Source organism: Conger conger, chromosome 15, assembly GCF_963514075.1.
Source record: "Conger conger chromosome 15, fConCon1.1, whole genome shotgun sequence".
Taxonomy (NCBI): domain Eukaryota; kingdom Metazoa; phylum Chordata; class Actinopteri; order Anguilliformes; family Congridae; genus Conger; species Conger conger.
Window position 1 is genome coordinate 26,218,014 of NC_083774.1, and position 27,917 is coordinate 26,245,930.

Here is a 27,917-nt window from a genome sequence, read left to right on the forward strand (position 1 = left end):
TTTGTTGTCCGGTGTATTCTTATTCGTGTTTCACTTTGCGTATCTCCGTTAATATAATGCACATTAATAGTATATATTGTAATACATTTACTAAAAGTATATATTAATTGAAATCAGAGACTATCCCGAACGACACATTTGTCTGTGCTCTTTCACTTTATACAGATATTTTTCCAAATATCCATAGGTTGAAGACAACAAAGACAACAGGAATGTATCCACAGAAAGCGCGCAAGCAACACTTGTATTATCCATCAGGAGTGAAACAGGGGGGTTGCTGAGAACGCTGAAGCTTTTCCAGGTAGAGCTGTTACAAAGTGCCATAGTGGCTGCAAACTGGCTTCAGTTAATCAACTTCATTGGCTCAGTTTTGGTTATACTTTAGTACATAATTGTTGATTACACATTTGGGCCTCAATTACACATTTTTAATAATGTTATATTTTATGCACTTTTGTTATTTATTTTTGACCCTACATCCATAATATTGCTTTACTGAGTACATTTTTTAAATGAGCCTGTGTTAAACTCAGTGATGAAATATTGTGCTTATTGTTTATATTTTGACTATGAACTCCTGTATCTGTTTGACAGGAAAAGCAGGTAAATTTACTCCAGATCTCATCCAGAAAATCAAAGAGGCGTAACTCTCAGGTTGAGATCCTTTTGGACATCCAGAGCAACAACGAGCAGTTAGATGAGATTATCCAGTTGCTGCAAAAGCAGATGAACATAAAGGATGTGGACTCGCCTAACAAGTACTGCTTCCCTGCAGAAGGTAAATACAACTGGTCACATTCATGGCATTCGTGTTTAAATGAAATCTTTCAACAAAGCACTAGTTTTTTCAACTAGAATACTTTGTCAATCATAACACAATGATCTAAAAAACATTAACAAGCAGTGGCATTACAGTAGATGCACTATTTTCTTCAAAGTAGCAAGTCATTTTTGCTCTCGTTTTTCTTTTGTTTTGTTATTAAAATGTTACTTTGTTCTTTCTTTCATAATGTAGCAATTTAAAAATATATATTATTATTATTTTATTTATTTATATACACTCACTGATACTTTATTAGGAACAAGTATACACCTACTTATTCATGCAATTATCGAATCAGCCAATCGTGTGGCAGCAGTGCAATGCATAAAATCATGCATATACGACCGTGGCATGTTTGTCGGTGCCAGATTGGGCTGGTTTGAATATCTCAGAAACGGCTAATCTCCTGGGATTTTCATGCACAGCAGTCTTTAGAGTTTACTCAGAATGTTGCGAAAACAAAAAACAGCCAGTAAGTGGCAGTTCTGCGGCTGGAAAAGCTGACAGGAAGGTGACAGTAACGCAAATAACCACACATTACAACAGTGGTATGCAGAAGAGCATTTTTGAACACACAATGCATCAAACCTCTGACCGGATAGGCTACAGCAGCAAAAGACTTAATTAGTCTTAATCAATACCTAATAAAGTGCTGACTGAGTGTAGACTCCATTTCAAAGCAGAATCTTTACTGTATGGAATATACCACAGTATATGCAGCAGGGACCAGTCATAGACATGCAACAGTAAAGGTTTTATTGGCACACAGAGCCATTACAAATGAAATTGAGAAACCAAAATTCCAAGACTCAAATACAATAACATGGATGTAGTATACAGTTGAAACAAATACTGAAAGTCACATGTACGCTGGTTTTTGTCAAACCAGTCTACTTCATTTGGCCATATGTTCTCATCAACATCACACCATGTGTCCACTCCTGCTATACACTTGGGAAAGAACCTCTGTGCATGCCTGATCCATCCCTGGCAATCTCCAGCTGATATATCCAGGCATCCAGCATCCATCCTCTGTGTTGAATGGAACCACTAATTTGTACTCCACTCCCTCTGCCCCTCCATCTTCCAGCCATTTGTCTTCCTCTTTCACCGACTTCTGTATTTCTTCCTGGGTCCATCTTGAAGAAAATCATTCCAAAGATTAAATTGAAATCCCCTCAACACCTGGTCAGGTCACCATCTGTAAGATGTGATCGTTCTATTCAATAACCAATTCAATCGGCACTTTGTTGACTTAGCAAATTGCTATCCACTTGAATTTTAGCCTGTATGTTAGGTTTTGTACTTGATCGTGTCTCACTTTTGAAAGTGTGTGGAAACAAATTTGCAAATTGGACTGTAGGAATGTACAATTCTTTTTTTTGGTTGTTGAGCCTGACTGAGAAATTAATTCAGGATTTTTGAAAACTGTGTCCACTGAATGTATTTTTTGTCATAGCAATTAAAATGTCGCTCACAGTTTGGTTCACATCGAGTGCTGCTGTGCTAACTGTTTGAAAAGTAAATTGCTTGTTAGTGATTGTAAAAAAGCTGGAAAAGAACTGACAAAACTACTAGAAAAGGGTATTGGTAATAAGTGGATGTGGAATCAGATGTAGTTGCTGTGCTGGCATTTCAAATCTAGTGGCTGTACTGATGTTCGTTTGAGACGTGGTTTCTGTGTCTACGTTTGTTTCAGATCTAGTGGCTGTGCTGATGTTCCTTTGAGATGTGGCTTCTGTATCTATGTTTGTTCCAGATCTAGTAGCTGTGCTGATGTTTGTTTGTGATGTGTTATCTGTGTTGATGTTTGTTTCAGATCTAGTGGCTGTTCTGATGTTCGTTTAAGATATGTTTTCTATGTCTACATTTATTTCAGATCTAGTGACTGTGCTGATGTTCGTTTGAGATGTTGTTTCAGTGTTGACGTCCATTTCAGGTGTTGTTTTTGTTTCAGATGTTCCCTGGTTCCCTAAAAAAATCTCGGACCTGGATAAATGTTCCAACCATGTGCTAATGTACGGCTCGGATCTGGATGCAGACCATCCGGTGAGTGTATTCATAAAACTAAACATGCTTCTGTCAGAAACAATCCAACCTGTACCATACTGTCATGAAAATGATGACAGCTTGCTCTACTTGCTTCCATCAACATCACAAAGTGTTCATCTCTTGCAGTAATAACTAATATTCAATTAGAAATCCATATTTTGTACGATTGTATGTACAAGTTTGTAACATGCGTTGTTGAAAATTCTCCACAGGCCTGTTTTCAGGTCTTACCAACATCTAAGGAGATAGATTATTGGGTGGTATGGCATGGTAGTATGACAAAACAGTCATACATATCAGTTTTGAAAGAGCCAAATATTATTAGTCGCCAAAAAGGGGCAGAAAAACAAGTAATTTAACAAGCAGCTCATTCCAAGCCCATATGTTCAGACCTAAAAATCGAGGCCTTTTTCGATTTTTGAGCACGTAATGAATGGAGTAAAACCCCTTCGCTTTCAAGAACATCCTTCCTGCTCTGACAGTGGTGGGGGTCTGAAAGTAAAAGTCCTGCCATGTGTTTCTTCTGTCCGTAAACTCCAACCTGCTGATCTCACTAATTGCTCCTGGCTGAAGATGCAAATCCAGGTGATTGGAACAAAAATCTGTGGTGGACTTTTATTTTCTGAACCTGGATTTTCCACCTCTTGGCATGTCCACAGGGGAACCGGTGTAGTGCTTATCCTTCTATATGAAAGGCAGTCATGATGGCTCTGTCATTTCTCTGCAGGGCTTCAAGGACAATGTCTACCGCAAGAGGAGGAAGCACTTTGCTGATATAGCCATGAGCTACAAACAGTAAGTCTGCATTCGGGAGAATCATGATGTGCTAAATTCCACAAATTCTTGAATAAATTTAAGAAATAAAGAGAATAATATCTTAACAGATTTACTGTATACCCACTGTGTTGATTCAACAAAGAGAAAAATGTACATTTTACTTTGATGTACATGATTTCTGAGTTGAATTAACACTCAACATTTTCCTCACTGACTAAACAAGCTTTAGTTTTTTTTTTTTTTATTCCAAGAAGGCTCAGAAAATATTCTGATAAAAACAATTCCAACAATTCAATTTTGTGAAAATGATTTATTTGTGCCATTCTACACCATAGTTCTTCATGAAGTGGGTTTGACATTTGGTTGGGATGTTACCATGCCAGATTGACAGCAGATTCATTGACTATTTGTTCATGCTGTAAATCTTTTTTCTCAAAACACAGACTTGCTTTCAGTTTAGCTCAAGTGATCATTGTTTTCCTAATCCCCACACTTCAATATTTGTAAACATATTCACATATTGAACCATATTTGGCTAAAAAGCATGTCCAGTAAGTACTTTGATTGACTACAGTCTGAATACAGCCTGCAGACCTTGGGCCTCATGTATTCTTGACATACATATCTATTTGAGGGTAGAAATGAGCAATGCAGAAAGGGAATGGATCGCATTGCTTACATGATTGGCACGACAGGTCGGGACAACTTTTAACTGTTCCAGCCTTGGAAAAATGTCTAAATAAAAAACTGTTCATACGAGTGGTTCTTGCAAGGCCCAATGTTCCACTTTTACTTGTAATTTTACACATTAACTAGGTAGTACAGTTAACCATCTTTGACACCATCTCTCTGTCCTTCTCTCCCCATCAGTGGGGACCCCATCCCTCGCATTCAGTACACCGAGGAGGAAGTGAAGACATGGGGTGTGGTTTTCAGGGAGCTGAGCCAGCTGTACCCCTCCTACGCCTGCCGGGAGTATGTGAGAAACCTGCCGCTGTTGTTTCAACACTGCGACTGTCGCGAGGACAACATCCCACAGCTGGAGGACGTCTCCCACTTCCTTTGGGGTGAGACGGGGGCGTGACCCTGCTGAGCGGATGGGGAGGGGGGGGGGGCTCTGTTGGCAGCCCCTCTCTCTGTCTGCATGTCTGTCATCTGTTGGTGTGTAGTTTGCTTTTCACAGAGCTCTTGGCTGCTAGCTCATATCATGGGTATTGCCAGGCCTTCTGACACATTTTCATTCCATTAAAGTGCCAATCTATGATTTTTTTTTGTGAACAAATACCATATTTTTTTAATATTCCCACTGACATTTCTCTAGCAATAACCATTGAGAGCATTTGCGTTGTTTAATTTCTATATGTTAAAACTTTAAGATGGTGGAGGGCCTGCCACTCCCACCCTGTACGGAAATGTACTCAGAGAAACCACAGAAGCCTATGGAAGAAATAAGTGTGAGCCAAAACTAGTCTGCTCTGGCCCCTACATTGTCCCATTGCAAATTTTACTCTGAAAAGAAGCTTCTGGAGCTGTCCATCAGCTCTTTCCTGTAACGTTTTCTAATTCACAACCTCTGCTCAAAGATCTGGGTCACTGAACCATTGGGCCACTGATGCTACAAACACCAACTACAAAAGAGCAAGTGGTGTCATTGGCCCTCTGAAATCCTCCCAATCCCGGGGCACCCACAGTTGGTTCTAGGGTTGCCCAGAGCTGGGAGGGTTACAGTCTTATGACAGCACCTCATTGCGCAGCAGTGACCCCCGCTGGACGATTGGGCACCTGCAAGTCCACCTGTAGAGCTGCTTGTGAATGTCTTCCTGTGACTCAACCCTGTGTGAGCCCAACTTGTGAACGAGATGCTTGCATCTGCTCTTCCAAATCAATAGCAGAGATTGCGGCAATGAGCTCTGACAAATATGTTGAGATTGAGCATTACAAATTGTCGAGAAGAAGAAAGTCTGGAACATCAAACATATAAATGTTTAAAAGGTCAGGCCCAGTATAATTTGCCTCATTCTGGTGCCTGTGGATTGAACTTTTTTGGATTTGCCTGTGGATGTGCACTTCTCAACTTAATGCTCGTAAAAAATGTACAGAAATAGGTCAAACACTTTTTTTTTTGGTACTGTCAGTTAATGTGACACTTCCTTGTGTGTGGGATTCAGACTACAGGTTTAACTTTCTTTTGGTACTGTCAGTTAATGTGACACTTCCTTGTGTGTGGGATTCAGACTACAGGTTTAACTTTCTTTTGGTACTGTCAGGTAATGTGACACTTCCTTGTGTGTGGGATTCAGACTACAGGTTTAACTTTCTTTTGGTACTGTCAGTTAATGTGACACTTCCTTGTGTGTGGGATTCAGACTACAGGTTTAACTTTCTTTTGGTACTGTCAGTTAACGTGGCACTTCTTTGTGTGTGGGATTCAGAACATACAGGCTTCACAATCCGGCCTGTGGCAGGCTACCTCTCCCCCCGAGACTTCCTGGCAGGTCTGGCATTTCGGGTCTTCCACTGTACTCAGTACATACGCCACAGCTCCGATCCGCTCTACACTCCCGAACCGTGAGTGCACTTATTAAACTCATTTGGCACAAACCGAGTTATTTAGCAATGAAATGCAGCTATCAAGCTAACTAGCCACCTAATATTTGTTGGAAAGATTAAATATTTCATCAAAATATAAAGTATTCTGGTTTGACTCCTGAGTCCATGTGTGTATTGTTTATGTACACGTGTCAGAGTATATGTATGTATGTTTGGCTCCGGGAGACAAGTGTGGCACAGATGGATGTGTGTTTAACTCCAGAGACATGCATACATTACATTACATGACATTAAATTACACACATATTCATGTGCTTTTCCCCAGGGATACGTATGTAACATATACATACAGTATGTCAGTTTCACTCCTTGGACACAAATGTAACATGTACAGTATGTGATTTACTCCAGGGACCAAAAGTAATCAGACAGTTGGCTTCTCAGCTGTTTCTGATTAGTCAGTTGTACTCAATTGCTTCCTTGGCGCTGGTATAGGAGAGCTTTAAGTCTTCATTGTAGGTTTTTGAGTCTGTAATTGACGTTCATATCTCATCTATTTCACTCCAGGGGCATGTGTGTAACATTACACACATTACATTACACATCTATTCATGTGCTTTACTCCAGGGACACAAATGTAACATATGTGTCTGTGTATCTCACTCCAGGGAGATGTGTGTAACATATGTGTCTGTGTATCTCTCTCCAGGGAGATGTGTGTAACATATGTGTCTGTGTACCTCACTCCAGGGAGATGTGTGTAACATATGTGTATGTGTATCTCACTCCAGGCAGATGTGTGTAACATATGTGTCTGTGTATTTCACTGCAGGGAGATGTGTGTAACATATGTGTCTGTGTATTTCACTCCAGGGAGATGTGTGTAACATATGTGTCTGTGTATCTCACTCCAGGGAGATGTGTGTAACATATGTGTCTGTGTATTTCACTCCAGGGAGATGTGTGTAACATATGTGTCTGTGTATTTCACTCCAGGGAGATGTGTGTAACATATGTGTCTGTGTATCTCACTCCAGGGAGATGTGTGTAACATATGTGTCTGTGTATCTCTCTCCAGGGAGATGTGTGTAACATATGTGTCTGTGTATCTCACTCCAGGGAGATGTGTGTAACATATGTGTCTGTGTATTTCACTGCAGGGAGATGTGTGTAACATATGTGTCTGTATATTTCACTCCAGGGAGATGTGTGTAACATATGTGTCTGTGTATCTCACTCCAGGGAGATGTGTGTAACATATGTGTCTGTGTATCTCTCTCCAGGGTGATGTGTGTAACATATGTGTCTGTGTATCTCACTCCAGGGAGATGTGTGTAACATATGTGTCTGTGTATCTCACTCCAGGCAGATGTGTGTAACATATGTGTCTGTGTATTTCACTGCAGGGAGATGTGTGTAACATATGTGTCTGTGTATCTCACTGCAGGGAGATGTGTGTAACATATGTGTCTGTGTATTTCACTCCAGGGAGATGTGTGTAACATATGTGTCTGTGTATCTCACTGCAGGGAGATGTGTGTAACATATGTGTCTGTGTATTTCACTCCAGGGAGATGTGTGTAACATATGTGTCTGTGTATCTCACTCCAGGGAGATGTGTGTAACATATGTGTCTGTGTATCTCACTCCAGGCAGATGTGTGTAACATATGTGTCTGTGTATTTCACTGCAGGAAGATGTGTGTAACATATGTGTCTGTGTATCTCACTGCAGGGAGATGTGTGTAACATATGTGTCTGTGTATTTCACTCCAGGGAGATGTGTGTAACATATGTGTCTGTGTATCTCACTGCAGGGAGATGTGTGTAACATATGTGTCTGTGTATCTCACTCCAGGGAGATGTGTGTAACATATGTGTCTGTGTATCTCACTGCAGGGACACATGCCATGAGCTGTTGGGCCACGTGCCTCTCCTGGCAGAGCCCAGCTTCGCCCAGTTCTCCCAGGAGATGGGCCTGGCCTCACTGGGTGCCTCTGACGAGGCTGTTCAGAAGCTGGCTACCGTAAGCACCACACGCCCACACCCCTCATTCAGTCCTCTGTACTACACTGTACCTGACTTTGGATTGATTACAGAGAGGGCACCCAATTGAGCCAGTCTGCATTTCATTGATTTTAAAAATGGTAAATGGACTGCATTTGAATAGAGCTTTACAAATAACGCCTCTCATTCGCCTCTCATTCTCACACGCACTCATGTGCCAAGGGTGAAAGGCTGACATGCGAGGTACCAATCAGCTTGTTCAGAGCAATTGGGGGTCTTGCTCAGGGACACTTCGACACAACCAGGGCAATCCTCCAGATGGCAGACAACCGCTCTTGCGTCCTGAGCTAATGTGGCTAATCAATTGTCGATTTAAGTGATTGATTGAGTATCATGTGAAGCTGAGAACACTTCATACCTTGTGTTGCAGTGCTACTTCTTCACAGTGGAGTTTGGGCTGTGCAAACAGGATGGGAGATTGAAAGCTTATGGAGCTGGCTTGCTATCATCCATCAGTGAGCTGAAGGTAAGGATTAATTAGATTAAGTGAGATAAAACATAGCCACCATCCACCACCATCAAAATATCTTACTCAAATTCAAGTTAACTGTAAAACCACAAAAATAAATATGATTTAAAAAGTTGAAATGGGTCTAAAATAAACTGGAACTTAGAGCTAGTCTGTGTTACTCTGTGGGATCGTCTGTTCGAACAGCATATGCAACTGTAGGTAAAATAAGCGCTCATTTCCCTTTGGTCTTCCTTAAAGCAGCTATCCCCTTTTTCATCTCCTTGTAGCACGCCCTGTCTGGGAATGCCACGGTCATACCCTTTGACCCCAGAATGGCATGCAAACAGGAATGCATCATCACCACCTTCCAGGATGTCTACTTTGTGTCAGACAGCTTTGAGGAGGCCAAAGTCAAGATGAGGTAGGGTGCCGCCATACAGACTTTCACAGGATACTGTCGCATGCCTGAGTCATGGCAGAATAAAGTACGCATTGATAAGCCCCTTACTTTCGCAGTAAATAAAATAATAAAATAATTGTATTCACTGAATGAATATTTATTCATTGTCTGATGAGTAAATTAAGTAAGAATGATCTGAATGCCAGAGGTCTCCCATAAGCAATGTACTTCTATACCTCTTCCTTTGCCAAATACATTCAGAAGTTTCCACCATATGAATGTCCAATGGCCTTTTCCTTGAAGTATTTTAAAAACCTAGTCTATTTTTAAAACCCTAAATCATGTGTGCTGTTATTTTTCTTGAAACCCTAAATGTTAATTTGTCCTGTTCATTTGTCCCAACGATAAGGGAGTTTGCTAAGAGCATCAAGCGGCCCTTCACAGTGCGATACAACCCTTACACCCGGAGCGTGGACATCCTGAAGGACACTTCCAGTGTCATCGGCGTGGTGGAGGAACTCAAATACGAGCTGGACACTGTGGCAGATGCACTTCGTCGGCTGAATAAACAAGGCGTCTGAATTCCTGACTCATGGCACAGTTCCCTACAATACCCAGGTGCCCAAGTGGCCGAACTACAGTACGCAGGTGCCCAAGTTGCAGAGAACTACAAAACCCAGATGTTCTCACAGTAGACAACCGGAAAACCTATGTGTCCTAGTGATAGAGAGCTGCAAAACCCAGGCGTTCTAGTGGCAGACATTAATACAGTAATAGTAATAATGGCTTGCATTTCTATAGTGCTTTTCTCACACTCAGAGATTTACAGTGATGAGGGGCCAACTCTCCACAGCCATCAACAATGTGTAGCACCCACCAGAGTGATGCATGGCAGTATGGATGGGGAAGAAATCGTTACAGGATAGTATTGCAATACGTTTATCTGCAATACAGTTATGACACTGCCACCCAGTATCAATGTATCTGAACATATACACATTTTATAATGGATTAATGTAATGATTTTAATGCACAAGAATTACCCACTGCAGAGTGCTTTAAATCATATAACTCATATACTTTAAATCATATAACTCACCTCATTGTAGATCATCCCATTTATATTGTAATCACTAAAAAGTTAGTAAAATGTTAAAACAAATGGATTCACTTATTTTCTTTAGATGTTTTGCTGATTAACACATCAGGTCCGACTGCTATCTGGAAAACAACAATCTGCCATCCCATAATAAGCTCATAAATTAGTTTACAACACAAAGGAAACATTACTTCACAATTCCAGCAAATAACCCAAAACTTAGATACTACCTAGCAAACAATCATTCTAGTCATGTAGCAAGCCAACCTTATGCTGAGTTTGCTGTCACCCATATAACTTAGTATTAAAACTGAACTTGATCCTGTGTCAAAATTGTCTCACATTATGTTATCAGGATAGCTTTTAATTCCGTTTGCTTCATAACTGCATCTATGCTGTTTTAGTAAAGCTGTAGCAAATCTGTCTTGATTCAGTTGAGCGCCTATGTGATGACATATATGGCTCATATTTACATCAAACTGCTTAGCTAGATCAGTGTTGATGTAACTAGGATATTTGATGTTGTTGCATATTATGCATGTACTGTCTGAAACTGCAGATGGTCTGTAGTCGCTGCTCATCTGGAACTAACATTGCATTACTGCAGTTGGATGAGTCTGATCATTTTCATTGTTTATTTCCATTTTTTCCCCAAATGTAATTATATTATACATCATTATAATTATAGTGATTATGATTGTTTATTTATTGAAATAAATTTAAGCTGCTCAAGGGATCCAATGTTCCTGAATGTTCTTACTTACAGGCTGCTATGTGTTTATTGTGTTCATTTGCACAAGTAAAAGTTCAAAGTGAAGTAATTGATCCATGGCTTTTTTATCGTGGGGTGTAATGGGTTTTTGGCATATTTCTCCATATGTGTTTACTGCAGTCAAATAGTCATGTATCATAGTATTGAATCACAATTGCAATACTTTATTGCAAAAACAGAATCACAATAGTATTGCATTGTGATCCAATTTTGCCCCAGAATGCTCACCACACATTAGCTGAGGTGGAGAGGGAGAGGGAATTTTAGCCAAATAAACTGGGGGGATGATATGGTGACTGATTGAGAGAGCCAAGTTGGGTATTTGTCCAGGATCTATTTACTGATTTATCTTTACAATAAGTATTGTGGGATCTTTAATGTGAGTCTGGACCTCAGTTTAGCATCTCATTCGAAACATGCCGTCTCCTACAACACAGTGTCCCCATCACTGCACAGGGGCATCGGGTTTTATTAGATCGGCCCCTGCATTCCCACCAAGACCACACCAACACCACTAAGCCTTTCTGAGGCGCATTCACCAGTATATACAGTGGGCTGTAGAATTATTGGCACCCATTATAAAAATGAAGAAAAAAGGCTGCATATAATAAACAACTCAGATAATAATCTATATATTATGGGAAGACTATAATTTTATTTCAATACATTTAGTCTCATGTTTAAATGTTTTTTATATAGTCCTCTAATTTTTCTGAAAAGCATACAGGTCGGTGTCAAAATTATTGGCACACCTAATAATTATTGTAAATAAAATCAAAAAATATTACATACTTTAGTTAATCTTGGTCAAAAGCATCTATATTGTATAACTCCATCACTTCCTGTTTCACTAGAGTATAAAACTGATGTAACAAGCATACAAATCCCTGGTAACTGTAAATTCAGAAGAGGCAGATGGAAGTTCTCCACCAAGTCTGGTAATGGGTACAAATATATAAACGTTTACACATACGACTTAGTACTGTAAGGGCAATAATAGGAACATGTAAAACATATTTAATGGTTGAAAAGTTGCCAGGAAGAGGAGGTGCACATTGTCCCCACAGATAGGGGAGGGTGGGGTTGAAGGAGGCTGTAAAGAACCCAAGAATCACAGTTTAAGAATCGCAGAGATTGGTTGCATCGAAATAGCAATGCGCCAACAGTGTGCCTGACCACACCTTATCTTAAGACTGACCTGCCCGGATGAGCTTGAGTTAATTTGCTATTGAACAACGTGGGCACTGGACCAGAAAATAACTGTCGGTCTCAAACTAGTACAACAAGACAAGACAAACAAGACACTTGCGTTTGAGTTACAGCCGCTTAACACTGAGTAGACCGAACCCTGGATATCACACTTGAGGGGGGAAACAGTTTGGTGTTGCCTGTTATCGTGACCAGACGTGCAGTCGCCCGTAGTTGGTGTTGTTTGAATTTCCTGCAAATCCTCTTTTTAGATAATTGTGTTGTCGTCTCACCTTTTTAAAATCACTAAAGGAGTTGAAGTCATGGGAGTTGAGGGCTTCCCTAAATGTATAAAATATCTTCTTTTTTTCTGCAATTTCATTTTTTGGGTGAGTTACATTTATTTGTTTATTCCAATATCTTATTTAAACTTTTTTTGTTAAATTGTCATACTTAGCATGTACAAACTTAGGCATCAGGTAATATTTAGTTGTTTGGTTGCCATTATTCAGATATATTTGTTCATTTGAATATGCCTCTTCCTCTCAAATGACCAAATTACGGACATTAAAATAATACTGCACAAAATACTGCGGTGGCTGTATGTCTCCAAAAACTGAACTATCCCCAATTCCGTTCAGTGATTAATGTTTAATAATTGGCCCTGTGTTATCCTGTCCTGGAGTATGTCTGATCCAACTTCAAAATGTGAACAGAATATGTGTGAAGACACTTTGCTGGACTCGTCGTATTTATTTATCTTTAAGGTCTTTTTATTTTAATGCTTAGCATCTTTAAATATGAATTTGGGATTCAGCCCCTTGGCCTATGCGTCAGAAGCCTTTTCAGACCAGTGTCCAGAAATACAAACTGTTTACTGGATTAATGGTTTGTATCAATCAAATTATTGTATACTGTATGGATGCATCTGTAATTTAAATGGTACATTACAATACTGATGTAAGGAGAATTAATAAAAATGGTAAAGATCAAGGCATATTTTGGTTCTCAATAATAGGCAATAAAGACAGTGATGCTATTCTTGTTGATATTAGACATGATGTGCAGATTCAGAATGCACTTAAACTTATATATTGGACATTAAAGTTATATATTGGTATCCAAAATAAATTACAGTTTTTGTTTCTACCATTGTTCATAATGTGAAGTATGAACATATAGGAAAGCAATAAAGGGCATACTGTTTTCTGGGCTTTGATTTTTACAAGTGCAGAACATTTAATTCAGAAAGTGTGTAGTCTCTTCTGGAATGGGTTGGAGATGTGCAGAACCTTGTTTTGAATGTTAAAGATGAGCTAATCTTGAAACCGAAAGTAAACATTTATAACAATGAATATATGAAGTTATACTTTCTTTGTATAATTCTTGTTTAATTTGTATGAGACATGCAGTGAACTTGGCTTTACTAATGTCTGTAATTTAGCTCGCATACTGATTTGCTATTGTACATGTAGGTGCATATAATGTATGCTTTCTCTGTACAGGTTGGCTTTCTTGGAAAAATATCTGCTTTTAAAACTCAAATAATTTGTTTAGTTTAGTACCGCCCTCCATACACTGTTCAGAGTGATTAGAAGAATTACATAATTGCAAGAATTACAATAGCAAAATTTTAATTTGGAAATAAGCTACTATGAATAACCTACAGTACAACTCAAATCCACTTTTTGGCAATGATTCAACCATTCATGTGGTGTGCAGAGGCAGGCTGTCCTAGTGTCAGCACAGCTCACATGTCTGTACGTTCCTGCCTCACTACAAGCTTTATGGCGGGACTGCGGGCATCCTGTTTGTGCCTGGGCTCCATCCTGTGTTTATTTTATTGGCTTCCTCCCATTGACCTCACTGATAGGACAGCGCTGGTCTGCATTACAAAGATAGTGTCAGACACTGGTGCTGGAAGGGGGGGGCAATGTCCCCCTCACTATTACATTCCATGTGAATCCCTGTATTCGCTCTAATGCCCCAATAATTGTAACACGTACAGTATTCCTGTCAACAGTAAGACATTAGGCACACAAGTGTAGAAAGAAGAGTAGGCACCTTTTAATCCAATAAAAGCCCATTGGCAATCAAATTAAATGCCGACAGTGTATATAGCAACCAAGGGTACGTATATGTTTTTTTCAAGTTTTGAAGTACTTGTACTGTTCAGTAATGTTCAGAATTTGAGGCATCTGTGGGTTTATCACAACTGTGTTACCTTTAGAGCTGCTCTCCAAGCCATTGGAAATCATTGGACGATCCCATATTTGTAATGATGATAGTGCCTCTTAATTCTTGCTCTTTGTTCTCAGATTTGTGGAATTATCTGGCAGATCCCTCCCGTGAATTATTATACTGCTTTGATAATCAGTGTTCTTCTCTTTTAGATATCGTAGCGCCTCTGAAAGATCTAGACTGAAATCTTCTGCTATTCCCTCTCCTTGGATAAATGATAACCTTTTCAAAGAAATGTATTGAAGGATATCCTCTTGAGATGAATCATCCCGTTTTCAAGGGGGTCCAAAATTATAGATACACATACAATAAGTTACATAGACTAAACACAAACACGTACTGTACAATATACACAGAGGTTTGCACTTACCAGCACATCCCACACAATCAGTGCAGACTGTCACCTTAATTTGAGGGTATCCATATTGCCCCCACCCCCACCAAAAAATAAAATAAAATTGACAGTTGCTTCTGATTAGTCAGGTGTACACAATTGCTTCCTTAGTGCAGTGAAAGAGAGCTTTCAGTATCTAGTCTTGATTCTAGGCTTTTGATTGCCTTTGGAGTATGTTATTGACATTTGTCAACATAAGGACCAGAGTTAAAATAAGTTCAAGGAAGCAATTATGAGGCTGACAAATAAAAAAAATAAAAAGGTCAGAGACATCGGCCAAACAATGGTATCGGTGACCACTGTCCACAGGCGACTTCACAAACAGACCTACAGAGGCTACACTGCAAGAGGCAAACCACTAGTTCGCCGCAAAACAGGATGGCCAGATTACAGTTTACTAAGAAGTATACTTGCCTGCAGAGTTCTGGAAAAATGTATTGTGGACAGATGAGATTAAGATTGACTCATATCAGAGTGAAGACAAGAGCAAAGTGTGAAGGGAAAAAGGAATTACCCAAGAACCAAAGTACCCTCCTCATCTGAGAAACATGGTGGTGGGGGTGCTATCGTTTGGGCATGTATGGCTGCCACAGGTGCTGGCTAACTTGCCTTCATTGATGATGTAACTGCAGATAGCAGCAACAGAATGAATCCTGAAGTGTACCAAAGTATCTGTTCAAGTTCAATCGAATGCCTCCAAACATTTGACGCACCGTTCATCCCACATCGAAGCAATCAAAAACATACACCAGTGCTCTCTCTTGCTTCTTAATGATGTTCAAAACAGCTTATTTCAGTAAGCATATTGTTTGGCTGATGTCTCAATTTGAGTACAGAGCCAAAAGAACAGAAATTGTACCATTGTCAAAATACTTACAGATTGTATGTTCTTTTATATGCTGAAACATCAACATAATTTGTTTTATACTGCTGTAATGCATCACACAGAATAAAAACAACAAAATGAAAATGCAAGTCCTATTTTTCCTTGATTGGTGGTTTCCCTCTGGCCATAAGTACACTGAATCAGTGGTGTTTCCTTGTCATTTGTCACCCTCAGTTACTGAGGCTGAACAGTGAATGAATTAATTGGATGAACCGTCTCCAGTGTACTCGGACAGGAGTGTAGACTGCTTGTGACTGATTGATTGACTCGTTGTCCCTGGTTATGGTTATTCAATCTGTTATGTTACATCCTCAGGACTCTCGTCTGTCCCTAGTAGAATGAGTCTGGTGTGCTGGGTGGTTTTAACTTTGATTGCAGGATTGGTGGCACCTGTGGGGAACCCTATATGAAGACTCCTGAGGGAGGAACTCGAGAGAACAGCTACCATCAGGGTTCCATACTGCCCATATTGTTTGCTCTGGTCCTTTTGTTAATAAATGCAACTATTTTTATAAATGTTGTTTTCCCATTTTGTGTTGCGACAAGCCGAGGGGGCTGGTCGTAATAGTTGCACACTGCTCTGGATAAGAGTGTCTGTCAATTTCCTGAAATGCAGTGTGTTTTTGGGGTTTTAATTCATGCTCACAAATGCTGTCCAACAGCTGTCCGGGGGTGTGATCCTGGGTGTGGCCTTGTGGCTTCGACATGATGAACAGACCAGCAATTTATTGATGCTGCAGTTTGAGGGAAACCCCGCCCCAACTACCTTCTATGTCAGTAAGTACTAGCTCTGCCAATCATTTGGCTGTTTAACACGGGTACATTTGCAGCCTGCTAACAGAATTACATGAATTCAGTCGTGCCAAATATATACAATGATCTGAAACTGGTCATTTTCTGGAGTGTGTATTCTAGTCTGGTCTAAGTATATCTACATTTAGAAAGGCAGTAGCAAAAAGCCAAGTTTGGCCGGCTCACGTGGGGCAGCAATAATTGGCTCGCTGCTCCAGAGGGAGGGACTTGGCAGGGTTATTAGATCGCCGCACAATAAGCACCTCGGGCGCCTCGGAATCACGGCAACGGGCACGAGACGAGACGGCTTGAAGAAGGCGTGTCGCTCTCATTCGGGCCGCCGAGGGACAGGGTACGGGCGGTACATCTAATACGACTACCTCCAATTGAATCAGACGAGGTACAATTGGCTACCAAATTGGGAGAAAAAAGGGAAAAATCTGAAAAAAATAAAAATAAAAAAAGAAAGGCAGTAGCATGGTAGTAGCTGATCTAGCAAGATCAAGCCTTATTGCCTTATAGTCCAGCAATAGACCAATTGCCTAGGGACAGGGGCAGGGCAAGTTACTTAGAGACCTATTACTTTCAAATGAAACCCTGCTGTTTCCCTGGAAGCTGGATAGAGTCTGAATGTAGCTGGTGCTGTGAAGCGGGTGTAGCCACGTTTTCGGCGATGTGGGTGAGAGGGGGATGTTTGTCACGGCATACTTGCGCTGCCCTGTCGAAGGAAGGGTGGCTACGTGCTCTCGGGGCACACTTCCTTTCGGCTCCAGAACTCTGTGAGCTCGTCCTGTCTTCCCACAGCTGTCCCTATTGTGTTGGCCGTTTCCCCTGTCAGCCTTAGCCTCACCTCAAACTCCTCAGGTCTATTTCTGTGGCTGCTCTGCAGCCATGATCTCTGTACGCTTCAGGGTGTTATTGTAGCGGCAGGAATTGGACAAGGGGGAATTTTTCACCTCGCATGGCCGCTCTTGTCAGTGGAGATCTTTAAATAGGCAGGAAGGCCTTAGTCTTAGGGAACATCAGGAAGCAGGCCCTGCGTCAGTCCTCGGGACCTCAGAGCTGAGGTTGGCTGAAAATATAGAGAGCAAATGGTGGGTGAATAGACTGTATGTGCAGTGCTGTGAAAAAGTATTTGCCCCCCTTCCTGATTTCCTTGATTATTGCATATTTATCACACTGAAGGGAACCTGAGTAAACACAAAACACATTTTTGAAAATCATTATTTCATTTATTGAAAGAAAAAAAAGGAAAATACTTTTTCACAACACTGTATATAGAGGCTAAGGAATGAGAATTCACCCTGGAGCATGGAATCTTCTGGAGAGAGCTAAATAAATTAAATGGTCACTTTTAATGGGGTTTTTGCTTAATTCATAAAAAAAGCACGATTCATGTGGTTTTCTGTTTCCTAAGATTAAGCCTTTACTATTTGTCTGTTGTGAATCTGCAATACCTTCTCTCTGGCATGAGCTTGTAAGAGATTCATATACTGTTGGTAGGGAAATCATTAAAATATCTCATCTAAAATAGTCTCTCTTCTCTCTTCATTGTAAAATGTATGCTGTCATATGATGCACAACCTCATCTCTGTCTTTTAGGTGTATACATACTGATTGCTGTAGGTGCTCTGATGATGCTTGTGGGCTTCTTGGGTTGCTATGGCGCTATTCAGGAGTCGCAGTGCCTTCTGGGAACGGTGAGTCTGCCAATCATTTGGCTGTTTAACACGGGTACGCTTGCAGCCTGCTAACAGAATTACATGAATTCAGTCGTGCCAAATATATACAATTTTCTGAAACTGGTCATTTTCTGGAGTGTGTATTCTAGTCTGGTCTAAGTATATCTACATTTAGAAAGGCAGTAGCATGGTAGTAGCTGATCTGGCAAGATCAAGCCTTATTGCCTTATAGTCCAGCAATAGACCAATTGCCTAGGGACAGGGGCAGGGCAAGTTACAGTGTCCCCTGTTTCCGGTTGTCGTAATTGTTAATTTCAATGCCTACAACTAAGAAATAATCCAATATTGGTCATGATTAACTTAATTTTCAGTTTGTGGTTTACAGTATTAATGTTGTATTTATTCCTTTCTGTCTTTTCCGAGCAGTTCTTTGCCTGTTTGACGATTCTGTTTGCCGGTGAGGTTGCAGCTGGAATTTGGGGATTTATAAATCGGGATACGGTGAGAGAGACAAATATAAAACCTGCATTAGAGACACACAGTAAAGGCCTGCATACTGTTTTCTGCTGGTGTCCCCTGTTCACAACATACAGGGACCTATACCAAGCGACAAATCGATCAGCACATATCTCTCAGACTTGGCGATGTTAGAACATTTTAGCTTTGCCGTATTTCCTGGTAAACATTTCTAAAATAATTTGTGTTTTTAGATTTTCCCAGCTATGACCACCCACAATGTGTCATATTATCTTATGAGTGAATGACTCTTGAAAGGAGGAAACAGAAAAGATAATTGTGTTACATTATTTATTTCCAATAGAGGGTGCTCAATGGTTGTGCTATGCTGCCTCTCGCAAACAGAGCATGCTAAAGGTTGGGGTCATACCTACATCTCTCCAATGGAGCTCAATCTTTTTACACAGCAGCATTGCCTGCACTTTTTCAAAAAAGCAAATACTTTTCAAATCACATAATAAGAATGTGAGTGTAACTGTTTAAATAGCATGTCACACTAGTACCTGGGCTAGTTATGTTCTTGTATCATACACAGTATGTCATATCAGGCATCATGATACCATGCATTCAATGTGTAACCATACCCAATAGCCAACTGGCTACTGTAAACAGATGCTGTTATTGGTTGAAGTAAGAGGATTAATTCACTTCGATGTTTTCATCGACATTGGCTCAGGTGGTAAGAGCAGTAGTCTGGCAGTCGGGGGGTTGCTGGTTCGATCCCTGGGTGTGTCAAAGTGTCCCTGAGCAAGACACCTAACCCCCAAATGCTACCGATGAGCTGGTTGGTGACTGTGTGTATGAATTGGTGAATGAGAAGCATCAATTGTACTGTTGCCGCTACATATATGCCTACAATTTAACTATTTACCATTTACATCATGTTCTGTTGAAAGCATTTGAAAACAGTGGGGACAAAAGGCCTTGAACATTGACCCTCTCTTCATTTCAGATCTCAAAGGAGCTGATTACCTTTTATGATGCTGCGTATGACAAGGCTATCAGTGACCCAAAGAGCAAGCAGGCTGCAACCTCTGTTCTGAAGGTCTTCCACAAGACGGTAAGCAGTCCTCACCATATGTACTTATGAAATGCCCTGCTGACACCTTGCCCTTTGAGAACGAATTTTACGGACCAATTAGAGAAAAAACAAGGGCACTGCAAAGAAGATGGATATTCAACAGAGAAAAATGTCCACTATTCGAATACCAATAACTACAGCAGTAGTGTGCATCTGCATTGTGCTGTGATATTGTTCTTATTTCAAAAGACAGAAAACGCTGTTCTTTAGTTAGTGTGACTGTTGGTATTCCTCAGCCGCCAAATCCGTAGATCTATTGAACGGAATACAATTGAAAATTGTGGTTATGAGTGCCTTTGCCAGGGTTTGTTTTCCTTGTACGTCTAGCTTTTTTTAAAGCCCTTAGTGCTTTTTAATATCAACATATCACACAGAGATATATCACACAGAGGCAGAGAGAAGTGATTGATTTGTAATTCCATTTCTCCCACTCAGCTTGACTGTTGTGGAAAGAGTGACTACCTGGATGTGCATAAAGAAGTATCTGATTTGTGCCAGAAGCCCTCTGCAGGCTTGGACAAGCCAGCGGTAAGTTCCACACATGGTGGGCCAATATCAACATTTTCATTTTTGTCATTACAGTAGCATATGCTCTTATTCAGGATAAATTACACGGCTTGCCATTTTAGTTTTAGTTTTATTTTGACTCCAATTAGCTGAAATATTGATGACTGCTAGTCTTCCTGGCATCCCCATAGGTCACATTCCAAAAACACTATACTGTTCATACTCAACATTATAAAATACATTCAGTCCAATCAACAGACATTCTACTATGGCTCTATTATGAGCAGCAAGAAGCCTCTTCTGCTTTTTAGAATTCTTCAGAACATTTCAGAATGTTTTTTTTTTTGTGTGTGTGTTCTATTTGCCTAATTTGGGTAGGCAGTGAATTCCATTCTTATTATTTACTTTATTTAATAGGGACAGAGCACATTAATCAACATTTTCAGTTTCCCCATCAATTTAAATGCGCCAGAGTTAGCTAAGGAGCTCATTTTCATCTGTAGTCCCTAACCTGCATGTCTTTGGACTGTGGGAGGAAACTGGAGTACCCAGAGGAAAACCACGCAGACACGGGGAGAACATGTACACTCCACACACAGAGGCCCGGGCCTCTCTAATGGAGCAATTAAGTGCTAGTCTTGTTTCACACAAACTGTAATTTGTTAAGTCTTCTTTGGCTGACTATATGACTTAACAGTCCTGCAGATTATAACAGGTTAATTATTGAATTCTGCCTCAGAATGCAGATTATTCGAGTGCAGAGTAGAGTGGTAAAACAGTTTACGCTTTTACGCACATTCGATTTATAAAGCTTGATTTTCTCCTGAAGCAATTCAGTTTAACTGCCTTGTTCAAGGGTATACATTTTTTATGGGAATGGCAAAGAAGACAAACAAACTGTAGTACAGTGTGATTATTGATATATGTGTACAGTGTTTAAAGCATTTAAGTGGCTTGCAATGGGGTTTGTAATGAGGAGGAATCAGGGCCTGCATATGCAAAGTCACTCAGAGTAAAACTTTTGGCTCATTACATTACATTACATGGCATTTAGCAGACGCTCTTATCCAGAGCGACGTACAACAAAGTGCAAATCAAACACAAGAACAAGTGTAAAAGTGGACCTGAGAGGGCAGTACTGTTCCTAGTCCTAGTGTAAACATACAGAAATTCAGAACCCTTGAAGAGCTCAAGTGTGTCAGAATTCTGAGAATTCTGAGAAATTATTTAAGACAGCTCGGGAGTTGCCAGCAGACGGCTGTGGTGTGTGCACAGAGAAAGGACGTATTGGAAATGTCTCATGAGACAGAAATGTGAAGAAGTAGCGTCTTGATTGTCGGGATATTGTGTTTGTCACAGATCGTGTACCAGATGTTGCACATTCTCCCACTGCATGCAATAATGCTACATTTTATTAATAATTCATGATATTACTACTAATAGCAATTAGTAGGCAGGCCTAGAGCCAGAAATGCCATGATTAAGGCTTTGACAGCACCAAACAATGTCAGGAAGTTAATTGATTCACTGATTTTTGCTATGGATCCGGCTCCTCCCCTGGGTTGTTCAACAAAAAACTGGGGTGGACTTTTACTTTCTGAATGTGTATTTTCCATCTCTGTGGAAATGTATGGGAAAAAAGGCAATGGAGAGGGTTCAGTGACTCCACTGAACTCAGAGTCTAGGGTTGGTTATGTCAGTTCCGTCATGCTGACTCTGCTGCTGCCATTATTTCAATAAAGATAATTTTCCAATTATCAAATCTGAGAATTGCATCCTTTTTTCCCTATGCAAAACTCTTCTGTCCCTGATATAGTATATAAAAGGATATGGTTTGTGTGCATTGTTGTGTTTTCTCCTCTGTCTTGATGTAAAATCAATTAGCTGGTCTAGCCGGGTTTGAACTAGTCAACCAGCATGGCCAACCAAACCATGTCAAGCTGGGAGCTAGTCTGAACTGGTCAACCAGCTGCCAGCTGTTTCAAAACCTAGCTTGAGCTGTTTTTTCCCCTTATTTTCCCTCAGAACTGCCATACCAGACTGCAAGAGCTTTTCTTTAACAAGGTGTTCCTGATTGGGGTCTCAGCCGTTGTGGTCACCGTTATTATGGTGGGTATCGCAATAAACACTTTCAATATATGAGATGAATACAGTGTCTGTTTGATTGTGTATGGGCTCAAGTAGGCTTGAGGACTGCCTTTCTGTTACTTCTCTACCAGCATTCAGTCATTTATTTTTTATTTTTTCTACTGCAGCCTTTATTGGTCCTAATGAGAAATAAGCACAAGATCAATTTAACAAACCAACGTAATGTTCGGTAGATAATATACTCTACATTAACAGCAATGTGAATGTAATAGATTGATAAAAATGATGTGTTTTTTTATTATTTATTTGTGTCTGTGTGTTGTGTGTATCAGTTGGTTGTATTTTATTTTTTGTAAGTCTGTACCTGTAGCATTCAGTAATTTGGGTGAAATTCTCTGTGTGCATTCTGTACCCCACACTTGAGAGGAAGCGGAAACCCCTCATGCCCCTAGCTCAAACACAGGAATCCGAAACCGAAACCGAGGACCTGCTGGGTGTCTGCTGTCTCCTTTCAGTCAGCCGCCAATTTAGGCCTTTGAAACAGGGTGTCTTTATTTTTCAGCTAAACAGTAATATGATTTAAGCACTTGGCACTGAAACATTGTGGTCATGTCCAAAACAGCTTACTTGCCTACTATTGCATATGTAAATTGAGTACACTGTATGAGAAAGTCGTTAAGTAACTGTAGTGTAACTCTTATCCAGTTCACTCACTGTCTGCATTTGGGGACTCATACTCATATAAGTAGGCAGTATGATTCGTAGTCAGCAAATACTTTGAGGACACGGTAGTTAGCAGCCTATTTTGGACTATGTCCGTTCAAGTCTGGAGCACGAGAACCCAGCTCTCACCCCTCTCTACATTGTTCTTCTCCAGATCTTTGAGATGATCTTCAGCATGGTCTTGTGCTGCGCGATCCACAACAGCCAGTCATACTGAAGGTTGCCGTGACTCCGGGAGTAATCCGACCAAAGAAAAAGATTCTTCTTTTGTTTTGTGTTTTCCAAAGAATGCCTGCTGCGTTTGCTACAGCATCAGTCATATTAAATCTACAGACACTAATTGTGTTTACATGCCAGAGTTATTCTTTGTAAGTTCTGCAGTCATGTTTTTATTGCATATCTATAGACAATAGGGGTGATATCAGATCAGAAGGTCTAGTGGTCGCCACAAAATGGCTCAAAGTGTCCTTGAGCTGGTCTTCCAGGCAACCTTTTGATGTTTGTGTGTGTGTCTGTGTGAGTGAGTGGACGAATGAGAGGCATTCATTGTGTAGCCCTAGTTGATAGAAAAAGCACTATATAAATGCTGTCCATTTACCATTTACTAATCATGTTTAAATTCCAGAGTCATTCTTTATAACAGACACTAATTGTGTTTAATATGAGATAGGCTGGTGTTTTTCAATACCTATACTGCCAAGCCTGATGCCCAGCGGCCCTACATTCCTGCATTCATTTATTCCCCCACAGCAGCTTAATATCATACAGATTATGAAAGCGAATATTGCAAAGCTATTTTTGAAATAGCTTAAAGGACACAACTGAATCGATTTTAAAAAATCAGGACAGAATTATCCTAAAATATAGTAGTTTTGTTTTGTTATATAGGCTAAGGGGGAAAAAAAAGTGATTACCCTTTTACAGTTCCTTATGGAACCCTCTATCATACAGGTCAGAAGTGTGAAAGCTCTGAGACAAATAATCATTTTGCCTGACAAAAGAACCCTTCAGTTGAATGAAATGGTTTCTTATGGAACCATTTTTTTCTTAGTGTAGGTTCGATTGCTCTTGATTTCAAATTACATCAAAGTCTCAGTGATTCAATTGGTGAACAGCGTGTTGTTGGAGGAGAGTGAAACATTCACGCCTAGTGCCTGTTTCCTATTGGCTGATTTGGGATTTTTTGTGAAGAACATGGCACAAACAGGCTGTATTTCTTTACAGAGTCAATGCTTTAGAATTTCAAAAGTCTTTAGGAAATATTTAGGAAAAGTCATGGAAGGATTTTTATCTTAAAATCCAAAATGCACAATGCCATCGGTTCTGGCTTTTCTCATGCTGTAAGTGCTATATCCATTCTTCTATAACAGATCTAAAGGCACCAATTGAGTTAAAGCACTTAAGTAAAACATACAGTGAGCTCCATAATATTTGGGACAAAGACATATTTTGTGTTTGTAATCAAACAATTTACATTTGGTTGAAGTGCAGATTCTCAGCCTTTATTAAAAGATATTATACATTTTGATTTCACTTTGTATAGCCCAATTCAGGATACTACTACATTTGGGATGAAGGACTTCAGATATTTCTGATTTGTTCAATTTCTTCCTTAATGCAGATATAAGAGAGCTTTCAGTATCCAGGCTTATAATTACCTTTGAAGTCTGTCATTTGTCAACATGAGGACCAGAGTTGTGTCAATGAAAATCAAAGAAGCCATTTTGAAGCTGAGAAATAAGAAGAAAAAAAGCAGTCAAGGGATATTTACCATACCTTATGCTTAACAAAACTTTTGGGAACAACTTTGACTATGAAGAAAGAGACCACATCAGATGTGTGCCGCAGCATGGTGCAGGGTCCTCCCAGTCACTTTCCAGCGGTGAGGATTGTGGACCCAGACCTTGTGTCTTGGCTGGAACACATAGCCAGTGCAGAGTGTGTCATAATTGCTTTCCCGCCAAGGTCCTCTGCTGGCTGAATGCTTCCAGGCCAGCTGGTGGACCTGGTCCAGGTGATCCTACAGCTGGTGAATGGGCAGGGTGGCCAAACAGCAGGTCGACCAGGGTGCGGAGCTCCCTCCCAAACATCATTGTCTCTTTAGGCTTCCTCATGGTGCAGTAGTAGACCAGAGGGAGGTGGTGAGAGGACAGCAATGCTAGCTGGATGGCTAGCTTCCTGTTACACATCTCCAACAGCTCTTCCAAGCATGACACACGACACTCATAACATTCAACAATACATTTTCACTGGTAAAATGCAAATTTAATAAAATAATTGTTAAAAAAAGTTAATGTGGTATTATTTCATTATTTTACACTGGCAGAGCCTTGCTACAAAGTCATGCAAAATGTTTAAAAAAAAGTTTCATCTTTAAAACCAGTACAAAGAAATGTATACTATCCTAATATACCAATAGTACAGTAGTATAGTAAATATGTTTATCCAGTATGTTGTATGATTTATATCACATTTGTACTGGAATTGTTCTGCAGAATGCTGACACTGCACTGTTCCAAGTAGAATCCAGGGTAGACGGGACCAGTAGTTTTGATATGAAATGTGTGAAGCAGGTTCTGTTTCTTTACCTCTTCTTTGGTGGTCTGAATGACCTCTTCCCCTTCCTCCAAAGCAGAAAAGGAGAGAGTTCCCCTTTCACAGTCCAAACACACCCTCATCCTGCCTGGAGCATGCAAAACAGAGCTCAGCGTGAAGCTGGACTGTCGGACGTGTCCTTCGAAGGCTTGCAGCCTCCGTCCATCCCAGCGTAGGGCCCAGGCGATGCAGGTGTCCACCCAGGACAGGTTGGAAGCCTTGCAGGTGGCCCCCACCTCCCACCTCCGACTGCCTGACAGAGCCACCTCCCAGATATGGTGTCCTGTTGAGAAACCCTGGGAGCAAAGCACCTGGGGGTGCAGCCGAAAACGTTCTGGGTGGGAGGGAAATGCCTGTCTTTCCTCTACCCACTCTGCAGACAAGAGGTCTCCAGACAGGCGCAGATTTGTGTGAGCCGTATTGGGGTCCAGTGTTAGTTTGGCTCTCTGTAATTTGACCTGAGGGTGGCTCTTTTGGATCTTGGTCGTATTTCTCCAAACCTGTGACCTTGTGGGCAAAGTTAGTTTCAGCAGAATCTCTTGCCTTTGGCCAAGTTTGTCTTTAATCATGTTGCGCAACCTTCTTGCTAACGTCTGGCCCTCTTTCTCGATTTGTTTAACCGAAGCTCTGTCCAGCTCCCATTTCTTCAGTGTGCATCCCTGAATGTGGGTGTCTGCTTTCAGAAGCTTCCCCAGAATTTTCTGGTAGGAGGTCACAAACTCCCAGACTGGCACGGTATTCTGCTGTAATCCCCGTGCTTCTACAAGGAGCAGTTCTGAGGCATCCTTCTTACTCCGCATCTCTCCTATGTATGAGTCCAGTCTAGCATGCTGAAGGTTCTTCTCGCCATCAATAAAATCCATTATGCCCTGTTCATCTGCTGAGATCATTTCGTGCATGATGTGGAACAGACCGGAGACTTGCTTCTTCAGTATGCTCCGGTCAGCGACCACATGTTCCTGTGCATCCTGCAACCATCTAACAGCTTCTTCCAAAGCCCTCTGTGACTGTTCCAGCCGCTCGACCTCTCCAATTAGCACAGCCCTCATCTGTGGCGCAGCTTTGTTCAGCAACTGGCACCGATGGTCCCGATGGCTCTCCCAGCAGGACTGGCAAAGGAGCGCCTTATCCTGGGGGCAGTAATACTCCCAGGGTCGTCCATGCTCTGGACAGTCTGCTACGAGAGGCTGAATTCCCAGGGCTTCACGATGTCCACCGTCACCTCCCTGCCCAGACATTGCTACTGCGGACTCTTGGGAATACAAGACCGACTCTCTGACGACCTGGAAATGCTCGACGATGTTAGCAAGCTTGATGTTTCTCTGCAGAACAGGGAGCTCCTTGAATTCTGCCCGGCACTCTGGGCAACTGTACCTCTTTCCTGTATCCTGGCTCTCCCATGCCATGCACAAGCACTCACGGCAGAAGTTGTGTCCACACGGAAGCAACACAGGGTCCCGGTAGGTGCTCAGGCACACGGAACAGCTCAGTTCAGCCTCCAGGTTTGTAGCAGGGGATGCCATTGTTTCCCAGAACACATATGCTTCAGATGTGTGGTTATTGGGCCAAATAAAATCCAGTGTGGCAGAGCAGAGAACAGCTCTGAGATGTCTGTGCTTCTCTCATGAAATCTTTTGTCCAGTACCATCATGTGCTGCGCAATGGTTTTTAACGCACCTCAAAAAAAGAAATGACTGCAAGCAATCTCACACTTGCAACAGTAGTTGAGAAACTATTTTACGAAAGAGGAAGGATAATTTCCTCCGACCTTATATGGCGTTGCTTGTTCACAGGCAAAGCAAGGCGGTTAGAAAGGCTGAAATATTCTAAAAATAAAACGTATTAGATAGGCCATTAGCTAAAGAATAATTTACCATTTGGCCAACTGTAGTTAGTAATAATGAGTCTGATTCAAAGGGTACATGGAAATATGTGTTATACATGTTGGATTTGTTCATCGTGGAAGAAAATGGTTATGCTTAATGTTGCATATCTAGCAAAGACATAAATATAAATATGATCCCAAAATCATGACATTATATTGCAATAAATGTAACTTTGTTCAAACTGCAATAGCTATGGTGAAATGCTGCTCTGGCTTGACAAATGGAGGGCAGACTATGTTGCACTGGGTTGCTCTTTCTTTGGAATCTCATCGGGCAAGAATATTTGAAAAGTCTAGATCAATGTTCCCCAGACCAACTGTTTTAAGTTATTCGTAAAGCAACAGTATT

The 27,917-nt window shown here is 40.9% G+C and overlaps 3 protein-coding genes across 3 annotated transcripts; 2 read left to right on the top strand and 1 right to left on the bottom strand.

The window, feature by feature from the left end:
* Window positions 1–672: 672 nt before the first annotated feature.
* On the top strand, window positions 673–9,700 carry LOC133111483 (tryptophan 5-hydroxylase 1-like). Its single transcript, XM_061221883.1, has 11 exons — window positions 673–728; window positions 787–803; window positions 2,384–2,407; window positions 2,781–2,872; window positions 3,603–3,670; window positions 4,523–4,719; window positions 6,085–6,220; window positions 8,101–8,227; window positions 8,639–8,734; window positions 9,007–9,140; window positions 9,529–9,700. The coding sequence occupies exons 4-11, from the start codon at window positions 2,840–2,842 to the stop codon at window positions 9,698–9,700; spliced, it is 963 nt and encodes a 320-aa protein (XP_061077867.1). The 5' UTR covers window positions 673–728; window positions 787–803; window positions 2,384–2,407; window positions 2,781–2,839.
* A 2,424-nt stretch (window positions 9,701–12,124) lies between these two features.
* On the top strand, window positions 12,125–23,428 carry LOC133112013 (CD81 antigen-like). Its single transcript, XM_061222678.1, has 8 exons — window positions 12,125–12,567; window positions 16,362–16,476; window positions 18,094–18,191; window positions 18,600–18,674; window positions 19,642–19,749; window positions 20,206–20,298; window positions 22,303–22,386; window positions 23,243–23,428. Exons 1-8 carry the CDS (start codon window positions 12,502–12,504, stop codon window positions 23,303–23,305), a joined length of 702 nt encoding a protein of 233 aa, XP_061078662.1. The 5' UTR covers window positions 12,125–12,501; the 3' UTR covers window positions 23,306–23,428.
* Window positions 23,429–24,569: 1,141 nt separating this feature from the next.
* LOC133112012 (E3 ubiquitin-protein ligase TRIM11-like) lies at window positions 24,570–27,373 on the bottom strand. Its single transcript, XM_061222677.1, has one exon. It carries the CDS (start codon window positions 27,204–27,206, stop codon window positions 25,551–25,553), a length of 1,656 nt encoding a protein of 551 aa, XP_061078661.1. The 5' UTR covers window positions 27,207–27,373; the 3' UTR covers window positions 24,570–25,550.
* Between the last annotated feature and the right edge of the window lie 544 nt (window positions 27,374–27,917).